This window comes from Haemorhous mexicanus, chromosome 13, assembly GCF_027477595.1.
Source record: "Haemorhous mexicanus isolate bHaeMex1 chromosome 13, bHaeMex1.pri, whole genome shotgun sequence".
Taxonomy (NCBI): Eukaryota; Metazoa; Chordata; class Aves; order Passeriformes; family Fringillidae; genus Haemorhous; species Haemorhous mexicanus.
In genome coordinates, this window is record NC_082353.1 from 15,975,010 (window position 1) to 16,002,899 (window position 27,890).

Sequence of the window (27,890 nt, forward strand, 5' to 3'; positions counted from 1 at the left end):
CCAGTACCATCCAGTTTCTACAAGTACTGGTCTTTAAGGCTTTTTTTCTGAAATTCTGGAAACTACTTCAATCAGTTCCTAGAAAAACACACCCAAATTGATGTGAATATCTTGCTCTGGCCTCATCCTAAAGCCTCTTCTGTTCTTCATTACATTTACGAGAACCAAACCAGGTAATTTTATAACCAGCTGCTTGAGTGATTGATAGTATTTCCTACTAACTGCCCATCTAGCAATAACAACAAAATTGCAGTGCTTAGGAGCAATAGCAGGCAGTCTAAATGTGTGCAGTGACTAAGAGAAATCCAGCTACTCTCTTGGCACCAGAAGGATGGAGAGAGTCACAATTCCTGGAAGATAAAGTACATATGATGACATATTATTAGAAGCAATCTTCTACCACTGGAGTATTTTCACAAATAGCCTTGGGTTGTCTTTAAGAAAACCAAAGGAAAAAAAAAAAAAATCAGGTTTGAACACTAAGATCCAAAAGCAGAAGAGAGCTGAAGAATGGCTTTTTCCTGGTACTTCAGCCTCCTCTACAGTACAGCAAAACCTTCAGAGAGACAGAGCCCAGTGTGTTCCAGAGCACTCATTTTCCTGCCAGCTGCAAAATATCCTCACCAGTCTTTAAATTTTTCACTGCTACAGTACTTAGAGCTACTGCAATGACTGAGGCACTTTTTCAAGTGACATTTTTGCCATTAGAGAACAGAAACCATATAATCATTACCTTACTGATGAAGCAACCCTCCTCAACCACAACTGCAGACAGATGAAAGTTTTGTAATGTTTAAAAGAAACACTTTGAAACATCAATACAAACACAGGCAGCCCTGAGAATGTGTCTTGCGACAGAACTGCCACTTGATGGCACTGCACAGCATCGAGCTACAGGGATTCACAATTATTTTATTTTCCACTTAAGCCCAATATGGAATTGCTTTACTGAGCCAGGCAGAGGACGAACACTTGCAGAGAGACCACATCAACACAGCCATTGGAAGCAATGGGAAGAGTACAGGGGATTTGGGAGGCTATGTGAAATTTTGGCTTCATGAAATCAACATCTTCATGAGCACTGCTCTCACGTCAGCTTTTCTGTCAGAACTGCCTCTAGCTGAACAAAATGACTGTCAGCACTTTGTTACAGGAAATACAGCAGGAGCATATATCCTGAGGAATGACATGGAAATGTGTTTGTTCATTCTAAAGGTAGCATAAGAATACATCCCACAGTGGAACAGTAGTTGAAGAGTACTTTTGTTCTCTTAAACCCAAATGCAGACCTCCATTGCTTACTGCTCCTGACAGGAGAGGAGGCAACACTGTCAGTGATGCTGGGGATGAGACACCATCTCTTGTGTCTGTCCAGGTACTCCCAGCTTATCAGCTACCACAAGAAATAATCAATCCCAAACACAGAGCCCAAGACATGTACATAATTTCACCCAATTTCAATGTAACTCTTAGTGTGATAATATAAGGATTCCTTCTGCAGTTTCAGAAAACAGGAGGAAGCAATCTAACAGCTCCCCAAAAGCAGATCATTGTCTCTGTTTTCCCACCCCTACCAGCTGTACCAGCTCTGGCATCTTCTGCAAGTCATATTAAAGTTCACACATAATGCTGCAAAGTAGTGGTGAGTTAAGGGCAGAATTTCAGAGAAGTGCTCCAGACTTCAAGCCAGACTGTTTATTGTTTACCAGCACTTTCACACCCACAAAACAGGATCACAGAAGAAAAGTTCAAATAGATAATGAGGGGAGAAGGGCTTTGAACCCCTATCCAGCACTTTTAGTTTCAGACAATATGGAAGAAGGGTTGAGAAAAGGCCTCTGAACTGCAATTTAAGCAACAGCTTCTCCTGGAGGAAGATGCTGCTGATGGTCTGGCAGCCTCATCCAACTTCTCCAGGCAAAGCTGCCTTCAGTAAATGCACAAAAGTGACCATTTCACCAACAGCCCTATGCTAACATCACACACATCTCATGAGCTAGAGAATGTCTCTCTTAAGAGGAGCAAGCCAAGCAAACAGCCTCATAATAACCAGACTGAGCAGAAGTCTGCACTGGGGTGTGACAGAACCCAGAAGCAGCAGGGAGCTTGCCAGGGGACTTTGCTGAGCTCAGGTGGCAGCTGCCAGACACCCATTTCCACAGAAGGGATGGCTTCCTGCGTGATGCAGACCAGAGTTTGGGAAGTGGAGGATGAAAAGAATCTAAATCAAAGATCTGAGTGACAAAAACTTAAAAGATGAGGTCAAGCACAGTTTAGTGAGGAAAGTATTTTGCCTGGAGAATTAAAGCAGAGCCAGACAAGCTGCAATATACTCCTCTCAAAAAAAATCAGTTTATTCAGGCGCCCCAGCTGACTTTCTTAAAACCAACCAAGCAGCAGGTTCTTCCACAAGTAATGCAAGCAAATATTTTATTTGTAAAAGGTGCTCAGAGGCCTCCACTCATTCATTACTCAAAGACATTTTGAAGGTAGGGCAGAAAGCTAGTTTGTCATTAAGAAGAAATCAAGTACCCAACAAATAAAAGACAAGAGGTTTATCAGATCCTCTCACCACAGAGCTGAACTTAACATCAAGGCTGGCTGTCCTCTTGCCTAAGGACCTTGAGAGAAACAAAAACAAGGCTTCTGTATAGTGACTTTCGTGAGAAATTCCCACATCAAAAGCATGTGTGGTATGTTCTCCTTTTTCTGCTGGACTGACCTCAGATATTCAGGCAGCTCAGTGGCCTTTGTCACCGCAGATGCCACTAAGCAAACAAATTCTGCTTTAGTAGAAAAGTAACTTAAGCACAGCTGCCAACCTCATGACAGCATCTTACTGTAGAACTATAAAAGTATTTCATTTTGTCCTTTTGTCCCCTTGGTAGAGATTTCTGAAGAACACTAATCATCTCTCACACAACAGTGCACAAGTGACACCTGAGGTAAGAAGCCAGATGTGAGGCACACACAGGTACAATATCTCACTGCACTCAGGGACTCGGGGAGCCACAGCACTTGGGACAGGCACTGCTGCCACAGCCTCAGAACTCTGTATTGTTAACTTTTACCTTCAACTCTTTAATATTAACTCAGAAGGTGGGGGGGTTAAAACGTGAACATAAAAGGGTATTACAATTGCTTTTCTCAGGAATACACAGTGCACTTCAGTAGGGCATCATTCTCTATGAATATGTAAGTGGGGGAAAAATATTACAAGTATTATCCTTTTTTTCAGTTTTAGATTAAAGCAGAACAAACTGGGAAATTTACAGTAGTTCATTCATTAACAGAAGAGGACCTACTGTACCCAAACCCCAGGTTATATTAAGAGAGGGTCAATGCATTCTTTCTGAAGCTTTTGAAGTTCATACTTCATTAAGCTGCATGACATTTTGCCTTGGAAAGTGGGAGCTCTCATCTCTATCAAAAAGTCTCCTGGAGAAACTCTGCAGGTTACACAGCTCCTAAGTGGCAGTTTAGACAAGAGACTCCATCCACAGACCTGATTAAAGACCAAAGTCAATGGCAGCATTTTTATCAATTAAGTGTTTGCCCTCTCATGCAATCACCAGTTATGACACATTTGGGTTTGTCACTCCAAATAACGTGGGCACACCTTAGACAAACCATGCAGAGGAGGAGTGCTGTGATTTAAAACAAGTTTGTTCCTTTTAATCTAAAAGGAAAAAGGAAAAAAAAGTTTGCAGCAATACATCATGCTTCTCCAGCTGCTAATCTTTTCCATTTCACACCCACTGATCACTATCACCATGAAAAAATATTCCCGTCTTAAAGGCAGATCTTAAGGTTGTAACCTTGGTTGCAATCAAGGGTAGATGAGATTAATGTTTCCCAACGTTTCCCTGCATGCCACCCCAATGCTTTTCCAAAACATTCATACCCAAATACTGCTCTCAGGTTTTTTTTCTAAAAAAAAAAAAAAAACCAAAAAAACAAAAAAAAACCCCAAACCAACATTGATTTCAGAGATGTAGGAGATGCGACTGGGTTACAAAAATGATCAATAATTCTACAGAGACCCCAGAGCCAGCAGAGGCTGAAATCAGAAGCTGTGCACATCACTTTTGAAGGGAGATTTTCAGGACACTCTATGGAGCTGAAGACACAACCTTGATCATTCTTTCACGCGTGCCCCATATTTATTAAAGTTTGGGTGGAAATAAGGACATGGCTTGTGAGCCTTGATCCTTTTGTAATTAAATCTCCTGCTGAATAATCTGCTAGACTCCCAATTAAAGATAATGTTTCTAAAAAGATCAACACTTCACATTTGCAAAGCACTTTCCCATGGACATTAGCAACAGTGGAGTTTAATCTACGTGACTAATGTAAACAATCTCATCTATAAACAGAGAATTAATGAATCACAACAATAAAACGGCCACCTAATAATACACTTCCATTGTTCAGAGCATTGTTAATCCTTTTTTCTTCCATACTCCTAGATGATCTGGATATTCCAATACAACAGTCACAAGAGCCAGGCAGTACTTTACAATGCTGAAGTTGAAATTTCGACTTTTGGTGGTAGGGAGATACAACTTTTATAAAAACATGACAATCAATGAGGTCACTGCAAGCACGTAGAAAAACCAAAGAAAACTGAAGTTTGTGACTTCTCATCTCCCATCCTCCTGTTCCACCCAGCCCTGCCAGTAAACAGAACAGCTTGGTCCTTCAGCTTTGAGACCCCGGGCTCCCTGAGCACAAAGGCCCTGGCAGACCACGAGTAAGGTCTGAAACACTGTCCTGCATCTTCTACACTGTGCCCGATGAGAATTCCCATACCAACAGGACGGCACTGAAATACAAGAGGGATGTGAGCAAAGTTAGTTTTGGATTGAGTCCAGTGTCTGTGCATCAATAAAGATGTTCCCAACTGCAGTATGAGGCAGATAACCAAAGGACTGCCTAGCTAGAGGCACTTTTTTTTAGCAGCTGAAGAAATCAATGCATCTTAAGAAAGTGGGTTTGAACATTTTTATTTCAAATTCACCCCACAATATTCAGCCACAGACTCTGCTAAGTTCCACCACCCTTTCTAAATGCAATTCCATGCTGACATTGGTGGGGGTGGGGGAGCTGCTTGTGCCCCATCCCACGTGAGCACCAGCATTGTGCTATCACACCCGAGCTAAATTGGGGAACACTTCCCTGCCCTATCTCTCCTGGCACCAGCTCCTCAGCCCCATGACTGCACTGCTGGGAGCAGCTCCCAGGGCCAGGGGAGCTCCTGAAACAGCTTGGTAGTGGAGGCAACAACAGCTCTGGGTGACACATACAGAGCTCCTGGGGTCCTGGCTCCTGGGGACAGGAGCCAGCTATTGGCAGAGCAAACGAGGAGCAGCTGTCCCAGCCCAGACCTGCAACAATGCTGAGCTCCAGTTCCTGGCTACCTCATCAACAAGAGAACAATAAGGCAAGGCTGAAATGAGGCACTGAATCACAAAAACACAACACTCATTATTACAGGATATGTTTTACACCTTATTTCTTAATCTTCACACTTAGAGGGGCCAGTAGTCTCATCATTACAGGCCGTGACCTCTCAGTGGTCACAAGCTCTGCAGAGGCAGGCCAGGTGATTTTTACAGAAGAGGTAAATAGAAGTTCAAGCAGCCAAAAGAAAGTACCAAGGACACAGCAGGTAATCTTCCTTCCTTTTATGCACACTGATTTGAGTAATACAAGAATCTCTATCCTCTATTGGTTTGTATGTGGAAATACCATCTTTTCCACCACCCAAAAAACTTTGGTCCCAAGTACACTGGATCTCACATTCCCAAACCCCTTTTCTTAATTATGAATTATGAAATCTGGGCAACCTGGTAATTACCAGATAGGATAAAGTATGCTTTAGCTCTCTAACTGGCTTCCAGGAACTGAACTGGAGACATTTTTTTTACTTTCTCCTCCTAAAAGGAGCTCAGTAATGCTGCTGATGAAAACAACTATCTAATGGATCTTTCAGCTTGAAACTCATGGCAGATTTAGTAAAAAAATATACAAAATTGCATAATCCTTAATCAAATATATTAGCTTGAAAGAGGAAGATGGAAAGGTGTCAAAAACAAAAAGGTCAAGTGTGGGAGAAACATTTTCCTGAAAGCAGACAAAGATAGGGAAATCCTCTGACATGTCAGTATTGCCTGTTATTTCCAGTCGTTCAAAGAGATAAAATTCCTTATGGAGGAATTCACAGAATACTGTTCTCAGTAATTTGAAAACAAGATCAAGGAGGCTGTATATGAAAAATGGAGCTGCCATCACCCTGAAGAAGGAATGTGGTGAGGTTTGTTATTTGCCTCCCAACAGCCAGGCCACAAGACTGCTGTGTCTGCCTTTAGAAAAATAGAAATACCAGGAAGATACCCTTTTCTTTGTGTTCTGCTGGCACCTAAGGACTCTCAGATGAGCTGTCAATTAGCAACACATGGAAAACAAAACTGATCTTAAAACGTACAAAGCATTTATACTGAGAGCAAACAGAAAGACTAAATCTTGACCTTTCACATTTCCTTAAGCTACCAACAAATTAGGTTTTTTGAAAGGGAGCTGATTTGTGTATACACCTGGCCAAGGGAAGAGGAGAGAAAAGGGAGTCACTGATGTATTAATAATGTAACTTATTTGCATTGCAAAGAAACACTATACCAAGTGCTATACAATCATTCTTTTACACCAGGCTACATTTGACCTCAGCCCAGTTCTCTATCACATGGGGATGAGGACTTCTAAGTGTACCACTTCAGTATTACATATTCAATGAAACCCCACAGAAAACAGTGGGAAAATAAACTAATTCAGTAGATAAGCCTGAGAAAACAAAGCCTCCAGATTAGCAAAGTCATACACTGTTCAAATGACATGAGAATAATTTCGTTCCGCATTACACCATTCACGTGTTTCTACTGTAGCAATTTCATCACATTTTTGCACATAAGTTCCATTCTCTCTTATTGTGTCCTAAGTTTAAATGAAGTTTCTTCAAAGTTGAGGTACATTCAGTAGACTTGAGATTTAACAAAATTCAGGCAACATTTAGTTTCAAAATTCAAGATATGGTGTACTCCTGGAAAGCAATTCTACAAAACCAGGTCACACTATGTAGTATTTTAATCTTGCTTCAAGCACAGACTTAGGACAGTGGGTAGAGAATAAATCCCAATGCAAACTTCTAGTTGGTAACTAAAGGCAGGCAAAATTTAAATCCTCCATGGCCTTAAAGGTCAACATGATCCGTTATTGACAACACACAACACTCTCCAAATAAAGGTCTATCACCAGTCCTGATTATTTCTCCTTCCTTCCCCTGAAAAACCACATTTGCAAGCAATTTTCCCTTCAAATTTTCCATCTTCTCATCCCGCTCTGCCCTGGCTGGCGAGGTCTGTGGGCAGGACCATGAGCTGCAGCAGCTCAGCCTGCTCCCAGCATGGCAAGGCAATGTGGAAAGCAAACAGTTACAGAGCTGGCTGGCAGCTTTGGCACAGATTGAACACACGCTCACACACCCCCACACATCCAGGTCTAATTTGACAGTGCCCATGTTCTCCAACAAAGCTGCTATTCAGGGCCAGGGGAAGCTTGTTCCTTATTCATGGAGGTTGCGAGCTCGGAGAGGCTGACGTAAACCATCCCCTGCTGCAGCCCAGCCCTGTGCTGCCTCCAGGTCCTCCCTGCCACGTTTAAAACTCCAAGCAGAAAAATATTATCACAGTGGGCAAGCCCTGCATGCTGGGATGCCCTGTTTTCCACACTAGCAGTTTCTTCTCACCACCTCTCAACACATCAAGTCACACGAGCACTCCAGCACACTTTGGGGAGGAAAAACAGAAGTGGGGGATACCTGCACAGGGACAGCATTACATAGCTCAGAACCAACTTAAAACACTCTGCTGGAAACCAGAGGAGCTCTGTGACTTACCTGAGAGCATTACCACTGAGCATCTGCAACTGAGTTAATACAAATAAACTCCTTAGGGAACAAAGAGAAAAGAAGCAGCACCTCCAAAAAGCTGATGGGAAGTATTTTGTGTGAATAGTGAAGTGCATTAATTGGTACTCACATACAACGGAGCTTGCTGTGGATTAAGTTTCATGACCTCAGAACACTGAAACAAAAAAGAAAAAGCAAGTTTAAGCTATTTTTCATAAAACTGTAGGTATTTCTCTGTAAGTTGCTTCAGCACTCACACATTCCTTTTTCCAACAAGCACTTTTTCCCTTCCCCTTCATGTCCATCTCAGATCATCTTTCCTCCTATCAATCCTCACTTCATATCTGCTTTTTATGGCAATTATCAATCCTTAATAGAAATCCTTCCACCAATTTCCCCACTGCCCCATGGAAAATCATTTATGAATATTTGCAGTTCTCTCTGCTGCTCAAGAAATCCAACTACTACCTTGTCCAAGGTAATATGGTGTCATTTTTTACTCTTTTCACTGGATTATTTGTTAAAAAACATTTCAAAACTACATAGAAAACAAACTATCAAAAATGCTCTGAAGGAAAAACTTCCAGAATATATGATGCTCATATTCTGATTAGCATTTTTCATAATCAAAATCTACCATTACTCATCCTGCAAAAGCTATTTCAGTCAAGAATCTTTCCTCTTTCTGGTCTCTCCCTGGAATTTCTCTATTACCTGGTGAAAGTTTCTTATATTGAGCTTTGAATCAGTTGAACCAGAGTTTCTCTTGTATTAGTTCCACCACTCCAGCAGAAAATATTCACTCTAAACAAAAGCTCTAAGTTTTCATTTAATGTGTGTATTAAGAGATCCAGGATCCTAAGATGAAGGAATGCAAAACAATTAAAAATGGAATTTCTGCTGTTACTCATGTCTGCAGAACTGGTAATGCTCTGCAAATACTTCAAGCTCTTTTTAAAATAGATGAAATACCATTCTGCTTTTCACACCAAAAATGCAGGATCTTGTTCATACTTTGCTCCTTTCCAAATCCCACAGTTTGCCTTTAGTGAGACAGAAATTAAACCACAGCCTAAGTTCTCTTAGCTGATTCCAGCTAGCCTTGCTCCCTCACACGCTCTCTTCATTTTATAAAATGTTTTTGTGCCAGTTGCTTTAAAATACCAGAGCGACTTGCCAAGCTTGTGCATCAAAACAGCCCCTCTGCAAAAGGTCCTCTGAGGCAGCCAGTGGATGGAGAAATATTTTGCAAGAGCTTCAAATCCAGTCCAATTCCTACCTGCTTTTTACCTTGAGATTCCCCTTCATACAGCAAGAACACCCTGATAGTTATGCCTGATAGTTTTCACTGTATTTTCAACTCTTACAAAAACTCACTCAGGAAAAGAGGGGATTAGTAGCACTAGCTGCCATTTGGGCAGGTGAGCTCCAAGAACAGTGCTGAAAACCATCTGCACTTGTGCCCTACAACATGCCCCTGGCAGTTCCAGTCCTACTGAGGGCTCAAAATGAAAAAAAGGAAACAAACCAACAAATGCACAAAATCTGCCAAGCTCCCTCATGACCTATCTGAGCCTCCCTCTCCTGTTCTGAACCTGGGTGTCCTAAACAGCAGCATAAAAACACTCCCTAGACAAGAGCATTTATTGTATCATATAGAAATCAAATCATGCTTGAAAAAAACCCCTAGCTTTCAAGCTCACTTCACATATGGATTTTTAGAATTTCTCATTGGTATAGACTAATTCCCTGTGAATTCAAACTCATGACAGTTTTTGTTGGGGTTTTTTTGGCAAGAGAAGTGCACAGTAGCAGCAGCGAAATAAGGTGACGCTGCTGAACACTGGCTCTTGTCAAAAAATCATGGGAATAGTTCCTGCAGGAAGAATTTTCCCCCCCCCTCTTATTTTACTGGCTGACACTTACATCAGTCACTTAAAGTGACTCCTTGGTTCATAATGTACATGTCATTCCAATTTTTCTAAGGATGCAAACTTAGTTTGCAAGGAGCCAGGGAGATTTGGAAGATATTTCATTTTATCTTATTAGGTAGTTCTTTGGCAAAAACATAGGAGAAAAACTGAGTGACAGATAAGCCTGAATGACTACTCTGAGTCAATAAAGGACCAAATTTAGGTTTCTAGACAAGTGAATTTCTCCAACCAACAGACAGGCAGGGAGCAGCCTCTGAAAAACTTTAGAAAACGTTTAATCCAGTAAGAAGAGGAAAAACAAAATGCAGATCATACTGGTCATAAACCAGCCAAGATACCCAGGGATCCTAATACAGTCAGTAAAGTGGACTACTTCAAGTGTAAAAATGAGGAGGAAAAGGAAGCTAAACAGCTAAACTTTGTTTTCTCCTATTATTAGAGGGGCACATCCTCCAAGCCAATGCCTGCTCTGAGCCCCAGAAAGCTATTTCTATATTTTTGGGCAGGAAGAACTTGGCTGTACCAAATACAGAAGAATGCAATGAGAATAACTGGCCCTACTGTGAGATCAGAATCTGGACAGCACATGAACTGTCTTGAAAGCCAAACTAACGAGAACAGGTAAATATAAATCCCACCTTCCTTGCCCAGCTCCCACCCAGCACCCTCATGGCAGCCCACAGGTTCTGTTCCAGTAGCAGCTGCTTGTATTTAAAACATTTATGGTATTTCTCACAAATAGCTACACCTTTTGAATTTCAGTGGGAGGTTTATCACAAGCTCCATAAACATCTGGACAATTACATTGCAAGGTTTTTAGAATTATATTAGGTTTTCCACCTTAGGATAACACAGTGAAATCCCTCGTATTTGCAAATTGGAAAGTAGGACATGAAATGAAAGTTCAAGTTCTTCAAAGCAACAGTGGTTTTAGACATTATAAAAATTTGCAGATGTCAGTAAAATAGCTACTGGAGCCTTCTCAAAATGGGACAGACACCTTTCTGCTCTGTTAAGCACTGAAGAATTAATATACTGAATTTTATTAATGTCTCTTTTAGAGAACTTCTGTGTTATTTCACATAAAATTTCACGGATGAGGACAAATGACTGCTCTTCATTTCTCCGGGTATGGTAATATATGTCAGGGAAAGAAAGGAAAAAAAAAATCATTTATTTGTTTTACTGTGGTTCCCAAAACCTCATCCAGAATTAGGGCCCCACTGGATACATGCTGTAAAAATGTCAATGCAAACAAAGTTTCTGCCCTGAAGAGTTTACAAATAAGCACAGGCAGCAGGAAGGGACACAAACCCCTCGTACCAAAGCAATAAACCCACTTCTCATCCACTGCCCCCAGCTACCACTAATTTGGCCATAATTAGGTGGCTTATTTCTTCTAGGCATTGCAGGCAAATTATGTATCATGAGGACAAATCTGACAGGGAGGTCAGTGCTCCTCCAGGCCAACCCATTCCACATACAGTCTGTAGGGCTGAAGGACTTTGAACACCATGAATGCCAAAATGCCTTTTCCATTTTCCCATCACACCCTGCTCAGGATTGCTCTCTTTGGCACTTAAATCAAATGCTGGTTTCACTGCCCAGCTTCTGTGAGCTCCCCAGCATCCACTCCTGGCTGCCTGGCTCCATATGGAGCATATATAAGAAAGAAAACACTGTGCCACACTCAAGAGCTGCCCATTAGCAAATTTTTTTTTTTTTTTTTATCAGAAAGAAGATGTACAGGATCTTCTACAGGGCAGAAACAAAAACAACCACTCTTGCCTTCAGCAACTGAGCAGAACTGCAACAACCAGGAGGATGAGGGGTGTTTAATCCATGTGGTACAGGTGGGAAAGCCTACCTACCCCTTTTCCCTCTCCCTCATGCACTAAACAAACTTCAACTGTAAGTGTTTGAGTTTTTTCAAGCTTTTCAAGTTCAGGTTTTAGGTATTTTAAGTAAACTTCAGCTAGATATATACTTCAAGTTTAAGCTGAACTTTATCTGAATCTCAGCACTTGACCTTTTCATTTATCATTTTAACATTTGATTTTTAGAAACATTTATCCTTATTTGCAAAGCTTTACCCATGCACTCTGAGCTGTACCAAAGGAAAAAGCCAAAGCCCAAAGAAAACCTAACCTGATCTTAGCCATGAAGAGCTTGTGGTTGTAGGCAAGAAAGAACAGCCAGAAAACACAAGAAGAATCTGATGGTTACAGATGGCATGGAAAGCATTCCAGTAGATAAACAGAAATGCAGAGAAAGCAGGATGGCTTTCAGCTGTAAGTATCACAGCATTGCTGGGATGAAAGCCAAATGAGGATTTACTTTTTTTTGATGCAACAGAACTTATTTTGTAAAAATTATCCTGTAGGACTGGTTTGAAGAGACTAAACTTTGATTTCAAGGCTCTGGAATAGCAATACACCAGGTAGGCCAAACTACATATATCCTATAGAAATTAGGAAAGCACTACTGATGCTAGTTATCTGCAAGAGAGCAAGACAAACAGAATTTATTTTATTTATTTCTTTGAACAGGGACACAAATAACCCACAGTGGGGCAACCTGCCTTATAGGCAACCCTTTAGGCAAATAACCCAGAAGTTGTGAAAGCGTTTAAAGAAATCCCAGGATTTCCTGGGAGCACACATTCACCTCCCTTGCTGAGCTGCATCACTTCCTTCTATATGGCTGCACTACAAAAATAAAACCAAGGTTCCAAAACCACATCACTTCTCATTCAACAAAGCACAGTGTCCTCAAAGGCACTCCTGGTTGTACAAAATGTTAATTTATGAAGTACTTGGATATATCAAGAGGATTGGGTTTCAGGCCCTACAGAGCTGCTGCTCTAAACTACACAAGATAAATAAAGATGGGGAAGTGGTAAGTGAGGGGAGCAGAGAGGAGACCAACTGCCCATATACAGAGGAATTCCTGCTGGAGCCATGATTTCATGCAAAGAGAACTAAAATAGCAATGTCTTTCACAAGTTTATTGTTCTCCCCTAGTGTCTGGGGAATTGCTAAGCTGGAATATTCCCCTTTTCTTCTGAGTGGTATATGACCTTTATTGTGTCGTATTACCCATCATCAGTCTCCTCATTTTTTTTTGTTATAACACAATTCTTTGAAAAAAGGCTCCTCTTCATTTATTTTGGGGTTTTTTTGCCTTTTTTTTTTCTTTTTCACCTTTAGCAAAAACTCTGAAAATGGAAAGAAACAGTGACTTGATGTTGGTTTTATTACTTATATTTTCTTGTGTGGTTTTTTTCCTGGGTGTATTCCTGAAAAGTTGAGACCTGCAGTAAGTTACTCTCACCTTGTGGTATTAGGCAAGACGTGGGTTTGTTCACACACTCTATTCCACGAGTTTCATTCAACACTGAATGAACACCAGAACTCACCATTCATAAAATGAATGAGCTTTCTAATCAGTGTAATCACTGTACTACTGCCCTGTCCTTAAAACCCATGTGAAAGGAGACTGGAAAAAAACAGGACAAAACCTACAAATAGCTTTGACAGGAAAAATAAATCCCTAGCCCAGTTATTCAAGAATGTGCATGGAGAAATTGGTATAAATAGAGTAGCTGCAATTGCAGTGACTAAAATAAACCCTAAGACAAGCATCATAATACCAAATGCAGAACAACTTTCTCTGTAGCTGTAATAATGCATGATTTTGTATATCTGGTCAGAAACAGGAGGCTGGAGGCATTAGGAGAAGTAACTCATCCCAAATTTATTTAGCAGACACACAGAGAAGTGATACCACCAGCAAAAGTCACTGACCCTGGAAAAAAGAGGAGCTGAGGAAACAAGAAACCACATGTCAAACATGAAGCACCAAACAAGTTACCAGCATACTGCAGCATTGTGTTTGGTACCACAGCTGAGCCTAGAACTACAAAAGCACCAGATATTTGTGCACAATCACCTGAATTTATGTAACTCCCTGAACATGATGTTTTCTCACTAAATGGATTGCTTAGGAATAAAAATACATCCCTCATGCAGCATTTCCACAGGTGATACTGCTTCCCAGCTGTGTACTGTCTGCAAACAAAAACATGCTGCCATTCAACCCCAGACAAAGAGGAGTTTCTTGGGTACAAGGGAGGACTGAAAAGGAGGTTTAGAGATGTTTTGTGTTGTTCTGGATCTACCATCACCCTCCTCCAACAGCACAGAGCTAACCCAGCAAGCCACCCTCAGGAAAATCAGACACACAGAGATTCCTTTCACAAAAAGAAAATAAACCTCACAACAATCTTCTCCCTCTAGAAAAAAAGTAATTTAAAAAACATATTTAAGTGCAAAATCTGCCTAAAATCTGTTGGACTTTTTCTTTACAGTGTTAGAAACCACAATACTGTGGCATGCACGTACAAGAGCCCATCAAGCAGCAGTGGGGGAGTTGTAGAGCTGAGCCACTTGCAGAGGGGCTGGAGCCTCACTGCAACACAAGCTAACAGAGCGTCACCAATTTAATTGACTGATGATTTAATAAAATGCCCTGGATATAGATTAACTTGCTTTGCTTAATGTAGCTCAGCTTCCTGGCAGCAGGAACTGGCACCACACTGTTCCTGGGCTGGGAGCTGGGCTGCCCAGGGGCTGCAACCACCACTTGTCACACCCAAACCTTTCCCATTACCCTTCCCAAAATAATGAAGCCTAACATAAAGCTAAGATACAGACAAGCATAAAACACCCATAAAAATAAGGTTAAACCTTTATCACGCTATAGTAAGTCCCTAACTCAGTTTTGCCAGCCCTGCTTACTCCAGAGCCAAATACCCTTAGTCTCAACATTAAGTTTCTTCTTTTGGACCATTTCAATCTCATAATTGTCAAAAAGATAATCACCTGGATTACTTAATTCCTGCCCAAAACTTGGGAAGACATGAAGCAATGTTGGGTTAACAAAAGCAGTGCTTTGCCCATGTAGGGGAAGGCAGAGATCCCTCTCAAATGTGTTTCCCTGCTCTATCCCTTCACCTATTAGTAGGTACAAAAAAACCCCCTAAAAAACTCAAATCACAGCAGCTATCTCTTTATAGTTCATATGCCCAATTTCAAATAAAGAAAGATACTGTAAAAGTAGGAAAAACAGAGAGAAAAAAGGATTATTAGCCAGCTCTAATTATACAAACTGATCTCATCCTCTTGTCATAAGCCTCTTTCCTGTTTCCGGAATCTATTTGTGCTACAGAAAGACCAGCCTTTTGTAAATGTCCATGGGTCATCAACACAGGCTGATTAATTTCCCATTTTACAGTACACACATACTGTCAAGCAATTCACTTGTAATCCGATATAACCCTGCCCTCACTTGTAAATTTTCTCCTCTAATATATTACTAAAGGCAAACAGTACTTAAGATACCGATTTGTAAAATCCAAACAACGTTTCAAAAGGAGGCATCATGCTTCTATAATAAAATAAAAATCACAGACCACATCTTCAGTTCAAGTAGCTACATCCTAATAAAGTTAAGACCTAACAGTTGACTCGAATTAAAGAGCAGCATGTACGCAAGAGCACACATATGTTTATACTCAAATTAAGTCCTCCAACAGGTTCTGGGGCAGCTGTTCCACGTATACATGAGACTTTTATCTCAGGCTCAAATATTAACTTCCAGAAATCCTTAGCAGACATTCTAGCTGCCTCCTAAAATCAGCAAAATCTAGTTTATACCTTCCTATACATATTCTTGTTTGAATACACATTTTGGCAGCAAACTGTGGGGAAGCTCTCAATGAGAACCAGCTCATGTTTGCAGGGGTGATTCTTGACTTTGGGGTTTAACCAGGAACTTCATGAAAATCCTCAGGTATCAAACTGGGCAGCTGAAGCATAATGCAAGTTATTGTTTATCTTTCAAAACAGAGATGCATTATATGGGACGAGGTGAAGAATGGAGGGAGGCAAGAAGAGGCTTTGGGGAGTATTTCACCCCAGTGCACAAAAGGATAAACACAGTGGAGAGCTGTCAACAGAGAGGAGATGCTTAAAGCCTTACACGTGCAGTGGGAGTGAACAAAGCCTCTAACTATTGATTCCTACACTTGTCCTAGAACCTTCTCCACTTCACTATTCTCTGACTCTCCAGGCTGTGCTGTTTTAGGAACTATGCTGAGCAATGATGGTTTCAGTAAAAGAAACATCCCCAAGCCCTAGAGCTGAGCAGTAAGGCCCTGCTTCTTTCTGTGCTTCCCAAACCACAGCACTTGTACTGCACTCCCAAAAACACAGGCTTGCAGTAGAAAACAACTCATGCCCAAAACATCACACACTTTAAAGCTGACAAATATTAAATATTTCCTAGCATTTACAAACCAGGTAGTTACCCAATGCATATTTTAATAAAGGCATTCACCAACCTTAACTCTCCGTAGCAGAGCGTTCTAGCCACAGGTCAAATTGGAAAAAAATGGCATCAAGACCATGATGCAAGACATGTTTCTGCTTGCATTTTGGTCTAAGAAGCTCCAGTGCCCAACATTTTAATGTGCTTTTCTTCTCTGAAGAATACATCAGACTCACCTTTCCCTTTAGGCTCCATTTTGCAAATGCTGCCACTCTGGCCCCAGGCACCACAGACTTACTCAGAAAAAGCCTGGTTAACACTTTACTCCAGAAGAAGAAAATTTCATCAGAAACTTCAGGTTTCCTACAGGAGTACCTGTGCTAACCTTGCTCCCTGTGGCATAGCACGACCACATCTGACACTGTAGAATTACAAATTGTTTCTTCATAATTGCTCCTCTTCTTTCAACTCACAAAACTATGGGAAAATGATCTCTAAATAATACACTTTAGGCAATGAGAAAACATGTTCATTTTGCTGAAACATTCTTTCTGAGGCTCAAAAAATGCTCATCATTCACTCAGCAACTGCAATGATGGAGTCACTCAGTGTGGCATTCCCTGCAAGGAAAATGAGAGCTCTGCTCCCAGGGCACTGTATTGCACTGGCAATACCCTACATGAAGTAAAACCCCAAGGAACAGAAAACATTACATCCCTAGCCCAGAAAAGATAGAACACTCAGTCAAGCCCCATCTGTAAATAAAGCATCAAATAATGAAAATCCAAGTAAGCACAGTTTGTACCCAGTTCCACTACCCAACCTTCTGCACCCGAGCCTTTGTGCAGCACGCTCATATGCAAAACCCCACATTTTGCAGACACTTAAAACTGTTTCTTTCCACTGCCTTTACAAAGTGACCTTTCAGGCTGGTCCCTCAGGAAATGAATGGGTTAAGTGCCCACAGGTGCCAGCCTCCCCAGTAAATCATTTATTACCCCAGCCCAGGGACAAGGAGCTCTGCAGAAGCGAGAGCCCACGCTGTGCAGCTGTTCCCAGCCAGGCAACTCTCCACAATTATGTTATAACACAGGATTAAGCTCGGGGAGTGGAAATCCGTCCCTTCATTGCTGATGGCTTTTTTCTTTTTTTCAAGTTATGCAGCTATTTTAAATGTTACAGAGCTCATTAACATGAAGTTCATTAAGCAGTAACCACTTTATGAATGAAATTAAAAGACTGTCATTATAAACACAATTATGGAAATACTAGACCAGCAGGTAGAAAAAGGAAAGGGTATGAGAATGCTGCTCCTGAACTCCAAATTAGCCTTTCTTTTTTTCCCAGATCCTTCAGAGGAGGCACACCCAGAAATCAGACGTGAGGCAGAGGCTGGTTCCCAGGCAGGGCTTCAGGTGAGAAGCTCTTGCTGCCTGTGCTGGGCCTCCCCAGAAATTTCACTGCTGTAGCTGAGTGTATAAAGTCATCCCCCTCGGTCACCCCCAGAAAGGGTTTGGAATCTTCCTCAGCAGTGAGCACAGCTTGCTACAACTCACCACGCTCCCCAAATTAGCAGAAAGTTAAGAAATACTATGACAAATCAAGCCACAAATTGCTTCTCTGCAGCTGGTGCGCATTCCTCCTTTTAACATGATGAACTTGGAGGACAGCTCTCAGCAAGCTACTTATTCATTCCTGATAAAGCAGGTTCCATTCATAATTGTGCCAAGGACTTCATTTCTTTCTCAAGGTCTGAAAATAGGTATAATTCCACTGCTCAACCCCACCGAAAAAAGGAAAACCCAAATTATTACGATACATACTTGTCTCTCTACAAGCAACAACAGTTTCTGATTAATCCACCCAGCTGTTGCCACAGCTCAGTAACACCAAATGACTTGGACTCAGTCTCATTAAAGCACTGGTTTTGTAGGCAAGACCATGGAAAATACAAGGCACTGCAGAAGGTAAACAGGTTAGGGACAGTGGGAGGAGAAAAGAGGCAGCTTGCAGTGGTTTTCCTCCCTCCCTCCCTCAACAGAGCTCACCCATTTCCAGGCAAGACTCTGGCAGTTTCTTTGCTCCAGGCTAACAGTTTTTGCACATTCAAGTATTTTTGGAGAGAAAGGGTGTAACTCCATGAGTCAAAACAGCTCCTGTCAGCATTGCAATAACCATATATTCGCTTCTAAGTCAGATCCATCCCGTGATCTGGTTCACCACACCAAGAAGCTGGTGTTAGCTGAACAACAAACCCAGAAGCCTCAACACCGTGACTGCTCTGGGGCAGACAGACCGACAGCCGCTGTGCCGACCGGGAGGCACCTCAGCTCTGATCCCAGCCAGCTCCTGTGGAAATCCTGGGGCTGTAACCCTATGCCTGTCTGCCCCAGGGACATGAAAGCTCCATCTCAAAATATTAGAGAAAAGCAGCTGATGTTTTAAGTGTTAAGTGCTGTTTTATACCGTGGCATCTGGTTGATTCAGGAGGCAACACCGCATATCCCTTTTCTAACCCCATCACAAAGAGATTGTATTTTATGGCAAAATAACTTGTTGAATTTGTTTATATCATTGTAATTGCTTTGATATCAGCATCCCCTCCTCCTGTCAAGGCTAAGTTTGACAAATGGCTTGACAATGGGCAAACCCATCCTCCCAAATCCCTCATCTCAATCCTGGTGTATACCTAAAAGAGCTGCCAAAACATTTAACCTTACTTTAACTGCATGAAGCAGTACAGGTGGCTCCAAGATCTTCCTCAGGCTGTTCCCACACCAAGCAGGGAGAGGTAGGGCAGGTCACAACACTCAGCTCCTAGAAGGGGAAGAAGAAGAAAGAGTCACCAGGTGCAAGGGTCAGCATGGCTGAGAGCAGTCCCAACACCCAAACTGGCACTGCAACACCTTTGCCAAGGGGGATGGAAACCATCCTCTCCCTTGGCAGCCATGTGGGAGGCATGTGTTGCTTGCTGCAGGAGTCCCATGTGGTTCCATGAGCATGCACAGGACAATAGCCACATTATGGATAGGGCTATTTATAGACACACAAGGGCATCTGGCACCACCTAAGAATAACTGCACTGCTGAGTTGTATTTGCTGCTGTCCTGCTATTTGGTTTATCCCCAAAGCAGTTGATCTGCTGTCCATCACCATATCCCAAACCACTAAGCTGGCCTTAAGTCCTTTGCATCCATCAACAGAGCCTCTCCAGACAGATTCCATCAAACTCTTTGTGGACTCCACTACACCAAGGTGTTTCAACAAGAACAAAGGTAGATGATGGCAGATGGTGACCAGCAGATGAAGCCCAAATCTACCAGGACATCTCTGCCAAACCCTTCTAGGTTGCCTGCAATTTTCCATAGGCTGACTCCCTGCTCTGGGGCAAAATCTACTCAGTAGATTCATCCATAGGGATGGTCTCCAAAGCATAACTAGAAAGAGCAGTTGAAGTGAATCAAATGTCAAAAGGTGAAAAAGCCAAGGTTGGGTTATAGTTTATTAAATGCTGTGTGGGAGATTTTATTAGCTAAGTCAAAGTTATCAGGGTATCTCAGTCCATCATTTGGTTACCACACCAGGAAAGGTTGTGGCTGCACACAAACACCACCTAACACAAGCACAATACACCAACTGCCTCCTCCTGTTCTACCAGAGAGACACTCTGCCCCTGCACTCTCCCTGTTGGGAAAACATCCATCATCTGAGAATCTCACAGCCTGAGCCAACCTGACAACCTCAAAGTGCAATTACAAGCACAGAAGTAACAATGGCAAAAGTAGTTACCAGCTGGGAAATCAATTGTACTGTGTGAATTAGCTGGGGAAAGTACAGGACTGGAAGGTGAGGCACTGCACAACAAATCTCACTCCATCTACACAAGACCTGCATCACCTGAATACCTCAATGTCAGTTTTACACAATGTTTTTTCTTAAGATTAACAGTTAAAAGTTTCTTTTATCCATTCTGCTGAGAAATGGGGAGAGTATTTTGCAAGGCACTACAGAGCACTGTTCTTTACTACAAATATATCTATTTAGACATAGACCAAAGAGGAAAACCAGATAAAATTTCATCCTCTTAAAGTATGAGGATTGTGTATGAATTCCTTCACTGCCATGTCACACATTTCTGAATTACATTCTTATGCCAAACTACTGAAGCTGAAAGTGGAATTACCTGAACTCTTAAATCCCAGTTAAGAGCATACAAACACTCTTTGGATTCATTAACCAGTAAAAACCACCCTCACAGTCACAAACAAGCAGACTGGAACTTTCCCCTGGCATTTCTGTAGTGTTATTTTCAGGACCTCAATTTAGAAGATCGTTACTGTTTGATAAAGCAATGATTAACTATTTGCCATCCTGTGTTGATCTCCAAGGAACAGCTCTTTCCAAGGCACATACAACAATACAGTGGTTTCACTCATTTCTGAGACACTGATAACTTGGCTTTTACGAGTCTATTTGTATATTTTGGCAGAGAAAGCAGGGTTTGCTGCTATCCCTTTGAACCAACAAGGACTGTGGGTATGGCAAACATTGCCAGGGTAGACAGTGAGCATGCTGTGAATCACTGCAGGTTTTTCCTCATCTCCACTAAGGAATGAGGGTGTGTGTATGGAAAGTTCACTTGGATGCTCAGGACCTGGAAAGTATTAGCAACTGGAGAAAATAAACTGGCCCAGCAATGAAAAACTAACATTGATAATAAAATTCTTCCGCACACTTTTTTGTCTGGTTTTATTCTGTGGGAGTTTTTAGATTGCTACAAGAAGTAGTAACATTAAAAAGTCTTATATATTTTAGTTCTGTGTGTAAAGAACCTGCACAATCAGTAAGGTTGTCCACATCAAAGTACTAATTCCCCAAAGAACTGATTTCTGCTTCCCATGAAATTGTTTTGGGACAACTCCTGCATGCCTAAGCACACCCATTTCAGAACGATTTCCCCATGGGGATTTCTTCTCCTCCTCCTCCTTTTACTGGGAAATCATTACCAAGTGTTGACGAACACGAACATAGCTCCTGTTTTCTGAATCTTAAAAAGATGGGTTTAAAATTTATGTTTCATGGGTGAGCTCATACTGCTTTACAAATGAAAAACTGCTCAGTATTATCACAAGAAAATGATGATATACAGTAGCTCTATATAAAGCAATTTGGTTTCTACACGGCTCTGCAAATATTCCAAACAACCTGCAACTATGAATAATTTCTCCCCGAAAAGGGCCTACAGTCATGATATCCCACAGTGCTCACTAAAGTAAATGAGAATGCAGAGTCCTTTTGACACCTGCCTTTACACAGCATATTTTGCTTGAGTTTAATAAAAATAGGGGGCAAAACCCATCTCTTTTGTTAGGACACAATTATTTGATAGCAGACTGTTTATGATCTTACTCCCTCCCCACTGAGACTGCGAAAGCAGAAATTACCCAGGCCACTGATTAATTACCAAAACAATTCTTTCTCAAGAGAGGAAAACAACTCTTCTTTATGAAGAGAGAGGAAAAGAAAGTTTAAGGACAGTGTTACAGCTACTTACAATTTTAAGAAGACAACATTAACTGACCCTTTGGATTATATATGCAATTGTTGTAAGAGATGAGTTGTTTTACCAAAAAAAGCCCAGTAGCTTCGAGGTGATCTGCATCTGATACATCCTCGAGAGGCAGAGGAGAAAAGCACCAAAAGGGAGTCTTGTTATATTTCTAAATTAAACGAACAACAGTGAATAACATAGACAAAAAAGAAATTACTCTGTGTTAATAATCTATCTGGGAGGAATCAGTTGGGACTCTTAAATGTACTTTGTAGAGTCCCAACATGTGGGCCTCAGGGTTTCCAGTTACTTTACTGACTCCTCCCCAGCAAACTCCCACCCTTCCCAAACACTCCCCAGTGTCCAGCACAGAGGAAACCACTCCTCAAATTTGTCCTTTTTTTCCCAGCACCCAAACCTGTTTTACTTTTCTGAGAAGTGTTCCATGTTTTGTTGCTCTGCCATCTGAGCACTTTGACACATCCAACGAGTTATCTCACCATCTGGTTGTAATTGACATTGCAAACCTTTCAGCAAATTCAAAAAGCAGCAACAAGATGAGAAAACTAATGGTCTAGGAGATGGACAGCTGATTATTTGGGATTATTTGATACAGCTGGAACCTCTTCATAGACAAGACACCCAAGCACAGCCAGTCCCCAGCACCCAAGCAAACCCCTGGGTTTTTTCTGACTTTTGGCTGTTGCCTGCTACGAAACCTCTTCACAAAATCATATAAAATGCTGTCAAGGATAACACTGCTTTTCCTCCTCATCTCCCAAATTGCTGGGTGTACAACTGCGTGTACTACAGCCTTTTGCTCTTAATACACAGCCTATACTTGCATACCATGATATTCTTGTTACAGGACATCCTCTTCCTGCTTCTACTGCATCTCCCAGGAGAGACTGGCTCACAAGACCTTTCCAGAAGTCAGAACTGTATTTCCTAATTTCTTAGGGAAGGGAATCTGGACACACTCCTTGGACAACCAGAGGATCACACCCAGCCAGCATGGGTTTAGGAGAGGCAGGTCCTGCTTGACTAACCTGATCATCTCCTCCTATGACAAGGTGACCCGTTTAGTAGATGTAGGAAAGGGTTCAGATGTTGTCTGCCTAGACTTTAGGAAAGCCTTTGACACCCTGTTTCACAGCACTCTCCTGGAGAAACTGGCTGCTCAGAGCTTGGATGGGTGTATGATTCTGCTGCTCACTGGGTTAAAAACTGTCTGGATTGCTGGGCCCAGTACGTGGTGGTGAATGGAGGGAAATCCAGCTGGCAGCCAGTCACAGCTGGTGTTCCCCAGGGATCAGTTCTGGGCCCAGTCCTGTTTAACACCTTTAACTGGATGAGGGGATTGAGGGCACTCTCAGTCAGTTTGTGGATGACACCAAGTTGGGCAGGAGTGTTGATCTGTGGAGGGAAGGAAGGCTCTGGGGAGGGATCTGGAAAGGCTGGATCCAGGGGCTGGGTGGGGGTCAGCCTCTTCTCCAATGTAACAACTAACAGGACAAGAGGAAACTGCTTCAAAATGTGCCAGGGGAAGTTTAGATTGCACTGGAACATCTGCCCAAGGAATTAGTGGAGTCACCATCCCCTGAGGCATTTAAAAGATGTGCAGAAGTGGCACTTAGGGACATGGTTCAGTGGTGGCCTTGGCAGAGCTGGGTGATGGTTGGACTTGATGACTCTAAAGGTCTTTTCTAAGCTATACAATTCTACGATCCTATATAAATGGAAGACAAAACATTATTTGCCTAAAATCTGCATTGCCTTGGACAATTGTAAATGCAGTGTGATCCTCTAGCCATTGCATCAAGCTACATTTGTGCCATAAAGAGTGGAGGGCAGATTGCAGCTCATCACATTTTGACACACACACACAACATTCCATTGGAAGTAAATGATGGGTTTTGTTTAGACAGCAGCATCTGACTTGGCATACTGGATGAAGAAAAGCCAAGAATTTTAAAACAATAGAAAGTAAAACATATCCATATTTCATATGTCTCTACACATTGCAGAGCAAGCAATAATATTAAGATGTTAACTGCGGTCCCATCAATCCTGATTACCAAGAGATGGGAGACAAATATTCTTTCATATACACTAAGTTAACTTTTGAAACCAAACTCTTTTGACAGTGTCGCCTTGAACTTGTAAACAGAAATAGCCCCATGGAGTAAAAAGACTAAAAGGGAAGCAAAGAAGCAACACTCCAAGAGCACTTTTCTGCTCACTCTAGCCCTGGACAGACACAAATTTTCTCTCTTCAACTTGGAGACCTGCACAAAACTGAAAGAAGTTTGAATTTTTGAAGAAGTCTGAAGTTTTTAAATTCCACCAGCAATCACAAAAAAGCAGCAAAGCAAAGAGACCAGTAATGATTTATGGCTTTCTCCCTTGCCTCTGGACAGCAGCCTGGGTTCAGACACCTCTTGGGCAATCACACACAGCAACCTGTTTCCCCAAGAGAAGATGAGGTGCCACAAAGACTGTGCAAGCAGTGAAAACCCCCTCACCTCTAAGAGCATGGTCCTGCACAAGTGCTCTTCAAAGGTACACAAGGTCTCAGCCTTTAAAATTGAACAAAAGAGAAACTGGAAAGAATAATGCTTTTGTTACCCATTCATTTTTTACCAATAAAAGCACGACTTGGTCCTGAAATTTGTTCTTTAACTGCAGCCTGTCACCATGCTCATCCTAAACAGCAACTGCTTCTTTCCAGACAGCTTTGTTAAACCACATCAGGATTGAGATAAGGACTTCAAACTGTTTCCACAAGACCATCATGGCTGACTGTCTGTGGGAGACAATAAAACTTAACTTCTGGACAGTCTAAAATCTGTGCAAGGGATCAGCACTTCACTGAGCCACCATGGTAAGACCACTACTCTCCTTCCTACTGGGAACCAGTATCAGACTAACTAGCTAAAAAACAAAGCAAACAGCAGCAAGCTGCAATAACTTCTCAAGCCTTCAGGCACTTCTAAAACAATCTTTTTTTAAAAAACTTCTAATTCTGCAACAGGTTCTTCTCCTTCCTCTCTCCTCTACCATGATATTCAGGTGCCAGTCTCAACAAGTAGTGCCCCTTGCTAGAATGGGGCAAAGCCCAAAACAAACCCCCTTCAGAAGAGCAGAAAATAGAGGAAGCACAAACAGTGAAGGCAAGGACTACTTCAGCATGGCCATCATCAAGAGCTACCAACACAATGCCTCAAAGGCACAGGAAAATGCCACTCAACCACAGCTCCCCACTTAAAAGAATGGGCCTATTTTCTTTGAAATACTGGGTGCAGGTTGTGACAAGACATGCCAGACATTTCCTGGGAAGATGACATATCCCAGAACAGGATATGGACCCTGAGAGAAGGCAGAGTGGTTGGAAACAAGATTCATGTGAAAATTTCAGTTTGAAGGCTTGTCTGGTTCATCACCCTGCCCAAAGCTAGGCCATGATTTCAAGGTTATGAAATTATCCCCCTGCTTTCATTGTTCAAAACTGTCAATGTGGCCTGTTTCTCAGTTCTTGTACGTAAAATGGAGCTAAATAAGGTAATTGAGCTCCATCACCACAGAAGGAAATCAAACTCACCATCAGCGCAAGGCATTCCTGCTCCAGCTGTGAAGCCTACACAATTCACTTGTTTAATCTGACTTTCCCCATGTACAAAACTGATTTTCTTGTCCATTTCCACACAGTTTACAAAAATATCCAAAGAAATAAATTTTTACTATGTTTAGAAGCCTTGTGACAAGGATGGGAACATGTACATGCTGAAAACAAACACCAGTAGATAACAGACACTGACACGTTAATAAAAGGTTTTCTCCTACATATTAAGGAGGTATCTTGGTATAAAATACAAAGAACAAATCTATATTCTTTTCTCCCACTGCAGCTCCTGTCAAGCCCACGGTCCCCCTGTGCTGAGCCCTCTGTCACAATGTTAAACAGAGAAATGCTGGGAAGGGACACAAAGGGACAGAAAATGACATGTCCAAGGCTTTAGAGATGGCTGCCAGCACAGTCTGTAATCTGGATGGCATCACCTCCCCACCCGAGCAGCAGTGACGGATCCCCCTTTCTTCAAAAGCTGTCTCCATCCCCGCCCGCTGCTGCCTGGCTCTGCCAAGCAACCATGACATTAAATCACTTCACTGCTCGAATCAACATGTCACTGGAGCTGCCCAGCACTTAATTATACGAATTAGGAGATCTGTATAATGGTCTTAAACCAGTAATGAAAGAGAAGGTTTAATGATGCAACAAAAACCTGCAACGCAGCACTCAGATTACGGCTGGGTTACACAACAGCTCCAACAATTCAGCGCTCAGGCTGCAGACTTGCCTAGTGCACATCCCATTTTCCCAGAGCCATCATCTGACTCCAAGCACGTGAGATCCACTCAAACACACCCTTCCTGCCTCCCTTGCACCAGAAGCTCAAGGATGAAGGTGAGGGTCAGTTTCTGAGCAGCAGTCATCCACATCCAGGAGAAGAGATGCCCAAAGCAAAGTCAGCCCTTTTCCCAAACTCAGGTTCAAACTCAAAAAGATTTAGCTGAAGCCTGTCCTAGCAACCACTTGTATCTCGCAAGTACTGCTTGCTTCTCCCAGCATTAACACTCCATTGCACAGAGATGACATAACTCCAGTGAAACCTGTTCAGTTGACAGCTGGAGTGACTTTTGCATTGTGCCATGTGAGTTAACTCCCAGCTGCAGCCTCGTTTAAGGAAGTATTATGAGCACAGCTTTAACAGAGATATCACCCATGAACTGACAGCAAATAAGGTAATTTAGGTATCTGATGAGCATTCAGCATGAACTGTTCATATGGAAGAGAGTGCTCCTCCCTCAAGATTTCTGAATGGAGTTTATTACTAAATAAGCTCAAATACTTCCAGATAGTATTGATTTCTATTCATAGCACTTATATAGCTTAAGGGAGAAACTATTTAGTTTGAAATATTATTTTAGGATCTATTGACCTTTCATGTCAATAAACACAATACCAAATTGCAGCTTAGCAGGCTTATTTTAGCTTTTTTTTTTTTTTTTTGTAAAGTGCTCAGATGAAAAGCACTATATCAGCATCAGGGCTGAGAAGTATTATTTAGATTTCAAAAAGCAGTTAAGTGCCATGGCCAATCCATATGTTCAATATCAAGGGGCTCATAAGAAAATTGACAGGACCAAAACTGCAATGGGGAAGGAAGAGTGATAGCATCAGCTGGGAAGCTGCTTGCCAATATTTGCACGCGCTTGTTCAAACAAAAGCCTCGAGAAGAGATGCTGTGCCTTATCTAGAAACCCTTTAAAATGTCACTAGTATGTCACTATTTTTAACAGAAAAATGCCATACTTGTACTCCTCTGTCACCTGTAAAATGCACTATTAATTCTATTAAAATCCACAATGGTAACTGTTCATTTCCATGTGTTAGCATTCCTGCTCACTTTTGCCAAGGCAGAAGGAAGCACGGGGTGCTGTTACAAGCCATTTGCAGCTGCAACAGATCTGCATTTACTACAGCAAGGCAGGTGGCTGGAAACAACCAGCATGCAACCACAGAGCATCTTTTACCCTGCAAACCCTTCAGCAGGTTGCCACATTTGCTTTCATATAGCTTAACTTCTCTTTTCCCTCCCTCTAAACAAAAAGACTGTTTTCATTCAGCTGCTGGTTTTTCCCCCCCTTTACAAATGCTGACACCTGCAACAAATTCCTCTTTAAAGAGGCAGATCACAGCAGGGCAGTGTATTATGAGTAGAAAAGCAAGGGACATTATCAAATAGCATTAGCACATGGCACAAATTTTCCCAGTACCCAAAGAGCCCAGGGCATGTAACTCCAAATGCATGCCAGGGGAGGAAGCAAGCTTTTGCCACTAGCAAAAAAAATCCTGAAACAAGTCAGCAAATGCTCATATAACCTCTGTCTCAAAGTCTGACCTCAAATACAACCTGAGATTATCTGAGCCTGTTACTGGCTCTGCATTCACACAGCAAAGTGAAATCCTGGAGGTGTCTGCATCCTCCCATGTGTTTCACACACAGGAAGACCTACTCATTATTTTCTCTGCAAAGCACACTCCTCCCCG

At 41.9% G+C, this 27,890-nt stretch overlaps 1 protein-coding gene across 8 annotated transcripts in view; it reads right to left on the minus strand.

Moving 5' to 3' along the window:
• AKAP13 (A-kinase anchoring protein 13) overlaps window positions 1-27,890 on the minus strand; it is a 209,474-nt gene that overhangs the window by 142,950 nt on the left and 38,634 nt on the right. For all 8 annotated transcript variants that reach the window (XM_059858562.1, XM_059858568.1, XM_059858567.1 and 5 more), the window contains 2 exons: window positions 18,948-19,044; window positions 8,094-8,138 (listed from right to left, as the gene is read on the minus strand). In XM_059858562.1, the coding sequence (XP_059714545.1) occupies window positions 8,094-8,126 (33 nt within the window). In that variant the 5' untranslated portion in view covers window positions 8,127-8,138; window positions 18,948-19,044. The remainder of the gene's footprint in view (window positions 1-8,093; window positions 8,139-18,947; window positions 19,045-27,890) is intronic.